Source organism: Malaclemys terrapin, chromosome 20, assembly GCF_027887155.1.
Source record: "Malaclemys terrapin pileata isolate rMalTer1 chromosome 20, rMalTer1.hap1, whole genome shotgun sequence".
NCBI lineage: Eukaryota > Metazoa > Chordata > Testudines > Emydidae > Malaclemys > Malaclemys terrapin.
This window is the reverse complement of record NC_071524.1, coordinates 18,461,886-18,475,604: the sequence shown is the minus strand read 5'-3', so window position 1 is coordinate 18,475,604 and position 13,719 is coordinate 18,461,886. Positions and strand designations below refer to the sequence as shown.

At 67.7% G+C, this 13,719-nt stretch overlaps 2 protein-coding genes across 6 annotated transcripts; one reads left to right on the top strand and one right to left on the bottom strand.

Annotated features, from left to right (window-relative positions):
- Positions 1–343: 343 nt before the first annotated feature.
- On the bottom strand, positions 344–12,822 carry YIF1B (Yip1 interacting factor homolog B, membrane trafficking protein). 5 transcript variants are annotated; one of them, XM_054009775.1, is made up of 11 exons: positions 12,713–12,822; positions 11,785–12,014; positions 11,472–11,576; positions 10,715–10,793; positions 10,081–10,138; positions 9,080–9,235; positions 8,590–8,683; positions 8,092–8,243; positions 2,639–2,770; positions 1,575–1,619; positions 344–1,150 (listed from the first exon to the last, which is right to left on the bottom strand). In XM_054009775.1, the coding sequence occupies exons 1-11, from the start codon at positions 12,750–12,752 to the stop codon at positions 1,009–1,011; spliced, it is 1,233 nt and encodes a 410-aa protein (XP_053865750.1). In that variant the 5' UTR covers positions 12,753–12,822; the 3' UTR covers positions 344–1,008. The 5 variants fall into 5 exon arrangements, with proteins under 5 accessions (XP_053865750.1, XP_053865751.1, XP_053865752.1 ...); XM_054009777.1 differs by having other exon boundaries at positions 1,063–1,150; positions 1,535–1,619; XM_054009778.1 differs by having other exon boundaries at positions 1,068–1,153; positions 1,535–1,619.
- On the top strand, positions 4,193–6,169 carry C20H19orf33 (chromosome 20 C19orf33 homolog). Its single transcript, XM_054009780.1, has 4 exons — positions 4,193–4,292; positions 4,732–4,793; positions 5,064–5,132; positions 5,880–6,169. The coding sequence occupies exons 1-4, from the start codon at positions 4,271–4,273 to the stop codon at positions 5,988–5,990; spliced, it is 264 nt and encodes an 87-aa protein (XP_053865755.1). The 5' UTR covers positions 4,193–4,270; the 3' UTR covers positions 5,991–6,169.
- Positions 12,823–13,719: the final 897 nt, after the last annotated feature.

Sequence of the window (13,719 nt, the reverse complement as noted above, 5' to 3'; positions counted from 1 at the left end):
GCCCAGGCCAAACCGCGCCAAGCACTGAGCTAAGCCAACCTTGGCCCTGGCCCATTTAGCTGAAGCTCATGGGCAGGGGCCTCTGGGTGAAGCCGGAGATCTTGCTGCCCCGAGCGGTGCTGGAAGAAACCAGGGAGTGAGGTAGCTGGGTCCAGTGGTCACAGCCCGTGGCCCTGTCCAGGCTGTTGCTAGCCGGGTTCCAGGCTGTGCCAGACACGGGTCCCTGACACGCTTGTGAAACACGCTGGGGGCTGCTGCATGGCTCCGGGGGCGCTCTCCAGTGCCTGTCCGAGGCAGAGCGGGTTGGAGGTGGGAGGAGAGTCAGTATAAAATGGAAACGGGCTGGTGCTGAAGCTCTTTATTTGCACAGGACCCCATGGGTCATGGAGGTGTCCAGGCTGCACCACACGGCCATGTCCCCTCCTCAGCCCCCGTGGGCTCGTCTCTCAGTGGAGGGGGCCAGTCTCCTGTGTCTCGGGTGCCTGTGGAGCAGGGCCCTGGGCAGAGCGCTCTGCTCCCATGATCGCTGCTCCTCGTTGCCCAGAGGGGGCAGAGCAGAACTGAGAGCAGCCCTGAGGCTACTCTAACTGCGTAGGACCCAGCACAGTGGCCTGCACCGCTGCCGAGGGGCTGGTTAACGGCTTCGTGCCTCCTCCAGCAGCTAGCTCCATATTCGCCCCAGCGCGTGGGGCAGAAGGAGGCAGAATCACTGGAGGCCCCACAAAGGGGAGAAGAACCCAGGCGTCCTGGCGCCGGATCCCAGCCACGGCCCAGGCTGCCTGCCCTGAGCCCGCAGCACCAGCGCTGCCTCTGTCCCTCAGAGTGTGGGGTAGGGGACAGCGGCCACGTGCCCCTCCCACACTCCAGCAGCTGGGCACAAGTTGTGACCCCCGACGCCCTGGAGGCTGGCTTCCTTTGTTCTGTCAGCTGCTCCCATAGGTCCCTCAGTGGCCAGGGTTCAATAGGGTGCCCGGCTGGCTTCCTGCGGCCTGCGCTGGGTTGTGTGGCTCATGGGGGTGGCAGCAGGAGCTTCCTACGCGGGCACCCCCACCTCTGACCTCGCGGCTCTGCCATGGCCGAGTGTCCGCCGTGTGCTCGTCTTCCCCAGCCGCTGCGCTGCGCTGGGAGCAGGTCCGTGGCCGGCCCAGCGCTGCTAGGAGATAAAGCTTGGGTCAGAGACATTCGGCTCGTTGCAGCCGGAGCCCAGCCTGCACGCGCTGGCCCAGGCCCAGCCCTGCCGCTGTTAGTCGGACTGTGGGCAATAGGGGGGCCCCCCAGCTGTGCGGCCCTGGACAAAGCCCCAGGCCTCCCCCCAGAATCACCCAGCTCCGCCTACGGCCTCGGCTTAGCGCTTGGCACAGGCCTGTTCTGCTGCCTGCAGGGCCAGGCGGGGGGAACGGGCCGAGCTGGGGCCTCCTGCTAACGTGGGCTGTGCCGGGGCCCCTGCTGGCTCAGGGCTGGTCCTGGGTGAGCAGCCAGGCCCCCCAGGGACCCCGAGAGTTCACAGAGCAAAGGCTCGGTGCCGGTTCTGTACCTGGGCTGCCGGGCGGGGCCTGGAACCAGCAGGTGCTCACCTGACGAAGATGTAGAGCATGTGGCCTGGGTCAGAGACGAACACCCTGCAGGCGGGAACAGTGTCAGCCAGAGCCCATCCCCCTGGCCTCTGGGCCCCACCAACCTTTCTTCTGGCCTTTCTACTTTCCTCCTGGCCTCCCTGGGGGCGTCGGCCCCCCCTTCACACAGACCGAGCTGCCCCAGGGGGAGGTGGCAGCAGAGACGGTTTCTGAACCCAGCTTGCCTGGTGCCAGGCCCAACCCTGCCTCGTTCGCCACGGGGCTTGGTCACCGGCTCCAGCCGCGCCGGCAGCATGAGTCACCCGCTGAGCCCGGGGAGATCCACGGCCACCCTCTGCTATCCGCTGCCATGGGGGGTGACACGCCAGAGGGGGCTGAGCTTGGGGCAGGCTGGGAGCCAGGACTCCTGGGTTCTCTCCAGCTCGGGGGGGGGGGGGGGAAGTGGGGTCTAGTGGTTAGAGTGGGGGGGGGCGGGGGCTGGGAGCCAGGACTCCTGGGTTCTCTCCCACTGTGGATTCCCTGCCTGCAGCTTAGGCCGCTCCCGTTCCTTAGGTCAGTTCCACTCCCTGCGCTGGTCCCTCGCCAGCTCCGCTCCCTGCCTGGGCCCCTGCCTGCGGGACGGGACGAGGGAGATGCTGCGTCACTGGGGAGCAGCCAAGCCAGCAGGAGTGAGCGGCCTCGGGTGCCTGCGGAACTGGCCCCCTCTGGGCAAAGAGCCGGGGGAGGCGCTGGGCCCAGGACCACCCGGCCCCCTCGTAGCTCTGCACTGGGGCAGGGCCGGGTTGGAGCTGGGAGAGAACCGAGGGGTCCTGGCTCCCATCCCCCTGCTCTGACCACCTGCCAGGCAATGTTGCCCTGAATTAACCAGCTGGGGGTCCCGCTGAGCTGGGCCCTGGGCAGCCCAACGGGGGGAGGGGGGGATCTGCAGCCAGACAGCCAGAGGGAATGCAAGGCCCATGGGTGGCTCTGCCTGTGGAGGTGACGGGCAGCGGGCCTGGCTGGGGGGTGCTCACATGGGCCTTGCCCTGGCACCTGGCCCAGGCGGGGACCCCCCCGGGACTCACCGCTCCCCCCAGTGGTAGAAGACTCGGTCCTGGTAGAAGTTGCACAGGAAGAACCAGAGGCTGATGGTCTCCATCCAGAAGATGACGAAGAGGAACCAGAGGGAGGAGAGGAGGAAGAGCTCGCACGCCATCCTGCCGGGGGAGAGGGAAGGGGCTGGGACAGGCAGTTCCACCTCCCGGGCTGGGGGCAGGGCGCCAAACCTGCGCCAGGCACCGGCTGGAGGCCCAGCACGCAGCCCCCAGCTTCGCACAGGGAGCGAGACCAGAACTGGGCCCCCTCGATAACGCTACACGCACCTGCACACGCATGTGCTTTCACATGGTGCCGTCGTGTGCTCGCACGTGGCACCCTGCACACGCATGTGCTTTCACATGGTGCTGTCGTGTGCTCGCACGTGGCACCATGCACACGCATGTGTTTTCACAAGGCACCGTCATGTGCTTGCACGTGGCCTGCTTGCACGTGGTGCCATCGTGTGCTCGCACGTGGCACCCTGCACACGCATGTGCTCTGCTCTCTGCCCACCTCAGGCTGACGGTGCTGTGCTAACCGGGTGGTGGGTCCCAGGGGTCAGAGTTGGCTCTCGCTGCCCAGAAGGATTAACAGCCGGAGCAGGAGGCCAGTGGGGCTCAAAGGGGATTTACGAGGCTGGGTCATTGGCAGCAAGTGGCTTCCAGGCCGGGGTGATGGACAGGGGCCCATGGGCCCCCCACAGCATCGGGCACGGGGGCAAAGGGGCCGCCCCCAGGCTGGGGGCGGCGCTGGGCACCTGGGACAAGGGCAGGGATGGGGAGAGCTGCGCCCCGAGGGGTTCGTGCTCCCACCTCCGCCGCCCTCGCACCGGGGCACAAACACACGTGCCAAGAGCGTCGCACACGTGCCCCCAGCGAGCGCACCAGGGACACGCACCGACCCGACCCGGGGCAGAAAAACACAAACCTGCCAGTAAGGTGCCCCTCACTCCCGACCTGCAGCCCCCTGAGCCCCCCCAGCCCTGCCGGTGCCCCTCACTCCCGACCTGCAGCCCCCTGACCCCCCCCGCCCTGCCTGTGCCCCTCACTCCCGACCTGCAGCCCCCTGACCCCCCCCCCCAGCCCTGCCGGTGCCCCTCGCTCCCGACCCGCAGCCCCCTGCCCCCTAGCTCTGCCCCCGCCCCACTCACCCCCGCCCCAGCGCAGGACCCGGGCGCTGCAGCAGCGGCCTCGGTCTCTGGGATCCCCAGACCGGGTCCAGTCCCCGCCTCCCCGAGCGGAGCCTCCGCTGGGTCCTAGCGCCGCCCAACCCGGCTGCCAAAGGGCCCCCCCGGGCACTGCCCCGAGCCCCGCCCCGGGTGCCAGGCCCGGAGCGCCCCCGGCCCCTGTGTGAGAACCGCTGATCTATGGGGGGCGGGGGGCTGGGAGCCCGGACGCCTGGGTTCTCTCCCCAGCTCGGGGAGTGGGGAGCCCGGACGCCTGGGTTCTCTCCCCCCGCCCGTTTGTGACGGGCTGAGCCCCAGGCTGGGGCGGGGCGGTTGCACCCAGAGCCGGGGGGCGGGGGGGCGGCCGGGCACAAGGTTCGCTCGGTCCCGCCCTGGAGCGGCCCATAAAGCCCCGCCCGGCCCGGCCCCGCCGCGACTCGGGCTGCGGAGCGGGATGGATTGTAACCGGCCGGCGGGTGAGCGGGGACCCCCCCGGCAGAGACCCCAGGGACCAGGAGCCCCCCCCCCCGGCAGTGACCCCGGGAGCCTTCCCCCCCCCGGCAGAGACCCCGGGACCAGGAGCCCCCCGCCCCCCCGGCAGAGATCCCGGGAGCACCCCCCCCGGGCAGAGACCCCCGCAGGGACCAGGCGCCCCCACGGAGCTTCCCCCAGGCCCCCCCCCAGGCCGAGACTCTGGGAGCCCCCCCACCGGCTCTGAGTGGGGACCCCCTGGCGCTCCCCAAGAGGCGGCTGCACTGACGCTGGTCCGGGGTGGGTGCGGGGGGAGACACCAGCAGCCCAGCACGGGGACCCCGCCCGCCCCCGCTCCCTGCCTGCACCCCCTATCCATGGGGGGGGGGCTCTGCGGCACAGCCGGGCTGGGCACGGACTGACACGCTCCCCTCTGCCCCACAGCGGTTGGCTCAGACCCCAAGAAACATGAGGCGGGGAAGAAAGAGGGGCACCCCAAACACAAGGTGAGGAGGGGCTGGGGCAGGATCTGGGGACCCTGGGTGGGGGCAGGGCAGGAATCGGGCCTGACCCCCACCTCTGCTAAGGGGCAGAGACTGGACGCCCGGATGCCCCCTCTCCTCTCCACACTGGAGTGGGGGGGTCTGCGGTTCTCTGGGTGGGGGAGGGGGCACCGGCTCTGGGCACCCCCCTGTGACATGCTGCCCTGTGCTGGGACCCCCCCACTGCGATGCTGGGGGGCCCCTGGACAAGGCTGAGCCTCTTCTCTCTCTCAGGACGGGCACAGCTCCTCTTCGGACTCCAGCAGCAGCTCCAGTGAGAGCGATGGGGAGCACCATGGCAAGGTAGGGGGTGAGGGGCCAGGACCCCCCTGGGGAAGGGCTGAGATCAGCACCCCCCTGAGCAGCTCTGCCAGCCCAGCCGCCTCATCCCCCTCCCGCAGGGGCTGCTGCCCCCATTGTGGGGTGGAGACTGGGAGCCAGGACTCCTGGGTTCTCTTCCTAGCTCTGCCCCAGCCCCATGCAAGGGGGACAAGGAGAGCGCCCCATGCCAGGAGAAGGGGGGGGGGGTCTGTTCCCCACCCAGGTGCCGAGCCCCGCAGCAGACAGCCCCACACCGTCTTCTTGCTGGGAGGGTACATGGCCAGCAGCCCCTGCATGGGAGCCTGGTTCCTGGCTCCCCTGTCCCTGTTTGCCCAGGTCTGGCTGCCAAGGGCCATCCCAGCCCCACAGGGCACCTGCCAGCTCCATTGCCCACACCCTGATAACTGCAGGGCTGTTTGCACCTGTTGGCCCAGCCCAGCACCAGAAGGCAGCAGGGTGGGGCCCACAGCCCCCAGGCAGGGTGGGGCCTGGCTGCAGAGAGCAGTTGGCGCTAGCGGGCAAACACAGTCCTGGGCCCGGCCCTAATCCACCGGGGCACAGAGGTGGATCATGGCAGCAGAGCCCAGTGGAGGTCAGAGACCCCGTGGGGCCAGGTGCTGCCCTGGTGCGAGCTCAGGGAGGAGGGAAACCAAGGCAGGCCAGGGACAGAGATGGGCTCTCAGACAGCCCAGACCCTTTCCCCCCCAACCCCCTGCGCTCTCCCTCCAGCCCCACTGCCCAGGCCACGAGCACAAGAAGAAGAAGGAGAAGAAGCTGAATAAGGAGAAGAAGCCGAAGGAGAAGAAGGAGAAGTCCAAGGAGAAGAAGAAGAGCCACTGATGCCAGCGCTAGGACTGGCTGTGTCTCGCCCAGACTGCACAGGTGCCTCTGGGCAGAGACCCGGCCACAGAGCAGGGCCGCGAGGCGACCCAGCCTGGCACCCATGGCCGTTCGCTGTTATCTCTGGAGCCTGCCCTTTGGAGCCTTAATTGGAAATAAACAAGCTGAGACACACCCTTGCCCTGCTGAGGCTGTGGGGATTATTAGCCTGCGCTAATGAGCAGGAGCCTCGGGCAGGCCCAGCCCAGGCAGCTTCCTCCAGGTGCGGCCTGACCCACAGAACAGGTTCTGAAGGGGCCCGGCGGAGGTGCTCGCGGCCCCACCTGCGGGGAAGGGAACAGCAGCTTGGCAGGTGGCCCTGGGGAGGGGAGCGGAGTGGCCCCCACTGCAGAAAGGGGGGCGGCTCCAGGCGTGCCAAGCCAGCTCAGGGCAGGAGCAGCAGTGGCCAGAGGGTGGAGCTGGGGAGCGGCCGTAGGCCCAGCCAGCTCCTGTGTGGACAGCAAATGTAGGGTTACCATACGTCCGGATTTTCCCGGACATGTCCGGCTTTTTGGGCCTCAAATCCCCGTCCGGGGGGAAATCCCAAAAAGCCAAACATGTCCGGGAAAATAGGGACGTGCTGGGCCGGGCCCGGCTGTGCAGGGCTGGGGGTGCTGGGCCGGGCGTGCTCAGCCAGGGGCTGGCACCCCAGGGCCCGAGCCGAGCCAGGCTGGAGCCGCTCGGTTGGGGGGCCAGACTGGGCCACACCTCCTCCCCCCACCGCATCCCAGCTTACCTGCTGCCTGCTTCAGGCTTCCTGCGAATCAAATGTTCGGGGGAAGCAGGGGAGGGGGCGGAGTTGGGGCGGGGGCATGGGCGGGGCCCCGTGGAGTGTCCTCTTTCTGGACACTCAAAATATGGTAACCCTAAGCAAATGGGCGCTGGGGCCCTCGGGGATGCTCTGCGGGGGGGGTCCCCGCTGCTGGCTACGAGTGCCCCCTCATGCACTAAGCAAGGCCCCAGTGAAGCCAGCACACAGAGGCACCATCGCTGCTGTTTATTGGCTTGTTGTGGATACAGACGTTCTGGGGGGGTGGCTCAGGCTGTATGCAGTCACCGCGGGCCCCGGCGAGGCAGGCCTGCCAGGGCCTGCCCCCCAGCACCAGAGTAATACTGAGAAACCCGCAGGCAGCAGCGCACATGCATTACCATGCACCGGGGGGCTAGCAAAGCTGGGGGAGACCAGGGGCCTGCTCAGGCATTACCTGGAGCTGCAAGAAGCCAGCCCTGAAGGCCAGCGGCAGGGGGCCCTGCGGAGCACCAGCCCGAAGGCAGCGATCAGGGCAAGACTGGCCGCAGCTGCCTCCCCCCAGCACCAACAGAAACCAAAGAGAAGCTGCGGTTCCAAGTGGCCAGCCAGCCATGCATGGAGCAGCCCTGAGCGCTGGGCCGGCACTGCCCAGCCTGGAGATGGTGTCAGCTCCAGGCAAGAACGTAGGCAAAACCAGCACCACCGCAACAGCTTCGTGCAGAAGCAGCAGGGGCAGGGCTGGCCCGTACAGAGCTCCGGGCAGCTGCCAGCAGGCGGGTTCTTCACGGCCCGGCTGGAAGCAAGCTGCCCACGGAGGAGGTACTGCAGGGTAAGGGACCCCCCCCACCCCCCAGACACTGCCCAGCCGAGGGTCCCACCCCTCCACAGACCCTGCCAGGGCAGAGCCTGGGGTCTCCCACGCTGGTCCCAAATATGCCAAACTCCAGCTGCCTCCCCTGTTGACAGGGGGAGGGGACAGCCTCCCTTCCACACCTCAGGTTGGGGTTAGAGGCCCTTAAACAAAACCCTGCAGTGTCTCTTTACCGAAGGGCTAAGCCCATCGGGGAGGAGGACACCCCCCGTATCCTGGCCAGGAGCCCCCTACACAGACCCCCCACACACACACCCCCCACTAGCCCTAACACAAGGACGTCACCGCAGCCCAAGCTGGCGCGGACACGGCCTTGGTTGATGCCCGTGGGCCTGGCTGCGAACAGGCCCCAAGCAGGGCGCGCGGCTGGGCCTGGGGCTCGGAGGCCGTGGGGCAGGGTCCCGGGCAGCTGGAGAGGATGCAGCAGGGAGGCCCATCACCTGACGAGGTGGAAGGTCAGCCAGTACATGAAGAGCGGCTGCAGGGCGGCGATGGCCATGGTGAGGTACATACGCAGCTGGTTCTTGGCCCCCCGCACCAGCACACCCTCGGCAGCCGCCTCCGACAGGATCTTCAGCCGCAGCGTCCTGATCTGGGGGGAGAGGGGAGAGTGCTGGGCCAGGGCCTGGCGGGAGCAGCCCTGGGCCACTAGCCACATGCTGCCACCTCTTCCCCACCCAGCAGTCTGAGCCCAACGTACTGGGCACCGCTAGTCCATTGGTCTCCAGGACAAGGGCCTGGCACGGGGCCCTCTCCTCGGCTCCTGCATCCGGACAGGAAGCGCAGGGGAGACGCTGGTACCATGGGGCCCGGCACCAGACAGTGCAGCCCTGACGTCAGAACAAGCCAATCCAGTGGCCAGCCCCAGAGCTAGACCCCCACCCTCCCTCCCAGTGACTGATCCAGGCCACGGCCCCAGAGCCGCGGCCGGCCCTTACCATGAAGACGAAGATGGAGAGGCAGCACCAACTCAGCAGTAGGTAGTAGCCGGTCTTGCCGAAGAGCAGGCCGGACACGATGCCGACAATCATCCTGCCGCAGGAGAGGCATGAAGTGAGCGGGTCTGGGATGCCCCCAAGCCCTGCAGGCAGCAGAGCCATGCCACCAGCACCCCCCTCCCATGCCAGGGCCCTCGGGCAGCACCCCACTGCGGCATGGTCACTGGGACACGCTCCCAAACGCATCCCCCGGCGCCAATCTCGTTTGATGGGGGCCTGGACCTACACTCGAGTCGCGCCCCTTTTAACTCTGCACACAGCACGTCTGTGTCGGCGCCAGACCGCTGCTCCGGCCAGTCTCCCAGGAGATCCCAGCCTCTCTGCCGCTCAGAGCCTGGGACACGCTCCCCCAGCGGGCGCAGGACTGGCCTCCTCCCCCCATTCGAGTGCGGTGGTTGCAGCACCAGGCCGGGGAGGGGCCAGCACTCACCCGACGTACTTGTACCCCGAGAAGGCGACGAGGTCGATGGTGGTGAGGTCCGTGTTCACAGTCACCAGGTAGAGGCTCAGCAGGATGGCCAGCACCTCCACGATCAGCCAGGCCAGGGCCGAGCTGGCCTGCAAGCCCAGGAGGTCGGGAGAAAACCTGCATTTGCACAGGGGTCAGGAGGGTCAAAGGGCACCAGCCTGCAGAAGGGCGAGTTCCTGGCAGCCTCCTTGGAATCATCATAGACTCTCAGGGTTGGAAGGAAACCTAAGGAGGTTCTAGTCCAACCCCCTGCTCAAAGCAGGACCAATCCCCAGACAGATTTTGTTGTTTTTTTACCCCAGTTCCCTAAATGGCCCCCTCAAGGATTGAATTCACAACCCTGGGTTTAGCAGGCCAATGCTCAAACCACTGAGCTATCCCTCCCCCCTTTGCCATCTGCTGGCAGCAGGACCTACAACCCTTCCCATGCAGCCAGCTCCCAGCCCCCAGGGGAGCGCCGGGCACCAGCAGCAGGGTCAGGCTGACCCCACACCCTCCCTCTGGGTACGGAGAGATGCAGAAAGCGCCTGTACTGCTGGCTAGAGGCCACAGAACTGTCTCCTCCAGTAACAGGAGCATGGCGTTCCCAACGGAGACTCCTGGGAAGGTGGGGCCGGTTCAGGCTGGGGTCCCCCCACTCCCATTAACATCCCCCACCTGGAGGGCATTCCTGGAAAGGATGCGGGCGCTTGGCAGGCACCAGTTTTACCCTGGTCACGCTTTCGTTCACATGGATCAGCCTGACCTTTGGGGTGTCAGCCACAAGCTCTGCCGTGTCCCGGCCGCAGCAGGAGCAGAGTGGGGGGGAAGAACTTGTTTGTGAATGACACAAACCCACCCCCCAGCACGAGGCTGCTGCACCCCAGCGCTCGGCGAGAACCCCATGCAGACGGGGCGGGGCCGAGTCCTCGGGAGAGCACAGACCCAAGGCTGCCGCTGTACCTGGGGAGCAACGTCCTCACCTGTTCTGGGTCCCCAGTGCTAAGCCAGCCACCAGGATATACGTGATGAAAGCCATGACTGCGAAGGAAAGAGACACAGGCTGGCAAGTCCCAGACTCACTGCTCCCATGCAGAGGGGACCAACCCGGCCCAGCCCAGCCCACGGGATAGGGAATGCAAAGATCTCCCTGAAAGGGCACATGCAAGATGACAACCTGGCTACTAGCAGAGCCAAGAGGGCTGCCAATGCCCACAGGAAACTCAGAGGGGGGAGGAAGTAATTCTGCTGCCGTCACTCCCGGAGAGAGCCCGCACAAGAAGTTAGCGGCCGAGTGGCAGCAGAATAATTCCTCCACCGTAGCCAGGCCGCTCGGCTTCCTCCTGTGGACAAGGCCTCGGAAACCAGGGAAGGTTACAGGGAGGAAACCGATCCATGTGTCTGCTCGGCTTGTGATTGGTCGATTTACATCCACGGTGACCAGCATGACATTCAGTCCCCCATGCAAACACCCCTAAAGTCAGGCCAGAACACCCAGCGCTGCACTTTGCATGGCTAGGGTCTGCGGGACTCAGCCTACAAGCCCGTCCGGAAGGACAAGGTCCCGCCCTCTGCAGGGGGTCAAGTCAGACCACACTCTGCTGCCCAGCGAGGTACCTGGGATGTAGAGATCAGGGGCGTTGATGTCAAACCGGGGTGCTACGGGCGTGTCCTGCTGGTATCGCACCTGCCAGTCCTGCCAAGAGACACTCCTGTGAGGGGAACCCCAGACACCCAGCTGCTGCAGAGCCAGGAGGGGTGAGCTGGCAAGGGAGGGCAATCTCTGCATGGTGCCCATCCTCCCGCACCAGCCTCACGCAAAGAGCCAGCCAGGTAGCTGGTTTAGCATTAAATCTAGGCCACCCAGCGAGCGTCTCACAGGGCAGTGCTCTGCAACCAGCAGCCAGGGCCCCACACTGGAGAGTCACTTACGCAGCGTGCGGGACTGCGTGTGCTGCATCGCCCTGAGCCTGAGCCCTGCGGCAGCACGGCCGTACTGCCAGCGCCCCCCTCCCAAGGGGGAAACACTACAGTAGAGTGGTTGTAAGGGGCTGCAGAACAGGCCCTGTGGAGTCAGGCTGGCCATCTAGAGAGCCTGACTCGCCACACTAGGGAGCGGAGTGGCTCTGGGATGGGGACGACACGCACGACCCTGTATGCGCAGGAGGTATGTGATTGCAGGGAGTCCCTTTGGGGCATCAATCAGAGCCGGCTGATTTTGGTGGTGAATGGTGGAGGTAGCGTCCTGGACTCTTCAATCCTCCATTTAAAGTTTTCAGGCCAAAGAGCCCTTTGCAACCCCCATCACCCAACCTGCTGACGAACAAGGCCATGGCTCCGGTTACCCAGCCAGGTTCAGCCTTCCTGGGCTCACCTGGTGCATGAACGGGAAGAGAAGCAGCCCCAGCTTCTTGCCCACATAGACGGTGTCCACGGCAAAGTAATATTTCAGCTTGGTCACGGGGATGAAGCGGTCAATCTGCAGGGAGAGAAAAGCAGTTCAGGGCATGGGGTGGGGAGGACGAAGGGGCCCAGGGCTGGGGTCCAGCACCAAGGGCAGAGCAGAGGGCATCACAAGGAGAGGGCAGGGTCAGAGAGAAGCAGCCCCTGGGTCTTCTATCCCAGCAACAGACAAACTGGAGGCCGTGCTGTGGGATGGGGGCGTCCCCCCCCGGCCCCACACTCACATTCTTGTCCACAATCTCCTTGCCCTGGCTGGCCAGGGTGCTGCCGTAGGCCATGGCGAAGCTGGACACGGGCTCGCCCAGGAAGGAGCCTGGCGCGGGGTAGCCCGGGGCGGGAGGCTGCTGGGCAGCGTAGCCCCTGCCCAGGGCGGTGGCGCTGGAGCTGGTGTCATCGAAGAGCTGGTGAGGATCGGCCATGCTGGAGGCGGCGGCCGGCAGCCGGCGCTTGGAGGCTGCGGGAAGGAGACAGCAGGTGAGGTGGGGCGAGGGGACCCCAGGGCACAGGGGCTGGGCACAGGGGGGCACCCCCCAAGCGATCTGCTTAGAGGCCGGAGACGCTGGCTCTGCGCAGCCCCTTCAGCCGCAGGCCTCTCTGCCGGGGCTGCCCACGGGGGCCTCCAGCGATGCCGCCCACGGGGGGACCCGAGACACCCCAACCGCCCCCCCAACGGGCTCGGGGGCAGCAACCACCAGAGGCCACTGCAGGGAGCTGCCCGCGGGCAGGGGCCTGAACCGCCCCAGACCCCCCCCCCCCCGGGCTCCGGACACCCCCCCCCCCGCGCCCCTCCCCCCCGGGCTCCGGACACCCCCCCCCCGCGCCCCTCCCCCCCGGGCTCCGGACACCCCCCCCCGCGCCCCTCCCCCCCGGGCTCCAGACACCCCCCCCCCCGCGCCCCTCCCCCCCGGGCTCCAGACACCCCCCCCTGCCCCTCCCCCCCGGACATCCCCCCCGCGCCCCTCCCCCCCGGGCTCCAGACACCCCCCCCCCGCGCCCCTCCCCCCCGGGCTCCAGACACCCCCCCCCTGCCCCTCCCCCCCGGGCTCCAGACACCCCCCCCCGCGCCCCTCCCCCCCGGGCTCCGGACACCCCCCCCCGCGCCCCTCCCCCCCGGGCTCCGGACACCCCCCCCCGCGCCCCTCCCCCACTGACGCTGCCGGAGCCCCCCGCCGGGGCCGCCGTCCGGGTTCATCGCGCTCCGCGCCTGGGCAGCTGTCAGCCGGGCCTCGCTGCCGCTTTAATCTAAGCCCCGCCCACTTAGGGCCAACCGACCCAATGGGAACACGGCACTGTCCGCCGCCGCTGCCAATCAGCGCTCGCCGACGCTGCCCTGCCAATCCCGGGTCGGGCAGAGGCGTCACGTGCCGGCCCGCCGCCGCGCTCATTGGACAACAGACGGGGGGGCCCGTTGCCCGTTGCCCGGCGCGGTGTCGTGGCGCGTGCGTTGCACGATGCGCCGAAAGGTCACGTTGCCAAGACGCCGCGTCGCATGTGTGGTCGCGTGACCAGAAGTGCCCCGCTCTCTCCCCCTGCCCAAGATGGCGACTGCGGGGCAGTCACGTGGCTGCAAGTCCCGTTCGCTGCCCCTTTCCAAGATGGCGGCCGGTTACTCTAGCTCAGGCTTTCCCCAGTGCTGTAGGCCCAGGCCCAGGAGCGCCCCTCCCCCCAGGGTCTGGGGCTGGGACCCCGCGTGGCTGGAGTCACCCTCCCAGCCTGGGCTCAGCTGGGTCCTGCGGGGCAGGGGCCGGGGCCGGGCCTGGCGGCGGGAACCCGGTCCTGGGGCCAGTGGGCCTAAGGCCTCCTGTGAGGCCGAGCAGCCACAGTGAGCAGCAGGGCCCCTGCCCCAGAGCCTGCAGGCCCCCGCCTGTCCCAGCCCAGCCCCAGAGCTTACGAGCCCCCGCACCCCGACAGGGCACCCCTGAACCTGCAGCCGGCCCCCCGGAGCAAGGCATGCTGGGATAGCGCCCCCGCAGGCCCCGCTCCCGCCACACAATGCAGCAAGGCATGCTGGGATAGCGCCCCCGCAGGCCCCGCTCCCGCCACACAATGCAGCAAGGCATGCTGGGATAGCGCCCCCGCAGGCCCCGCTCACGCCCTACAGTGCAGCAAGGCATGCTGGGATGGCGCCCCCACAGGCCCCGCTCACGCCATACAATGCA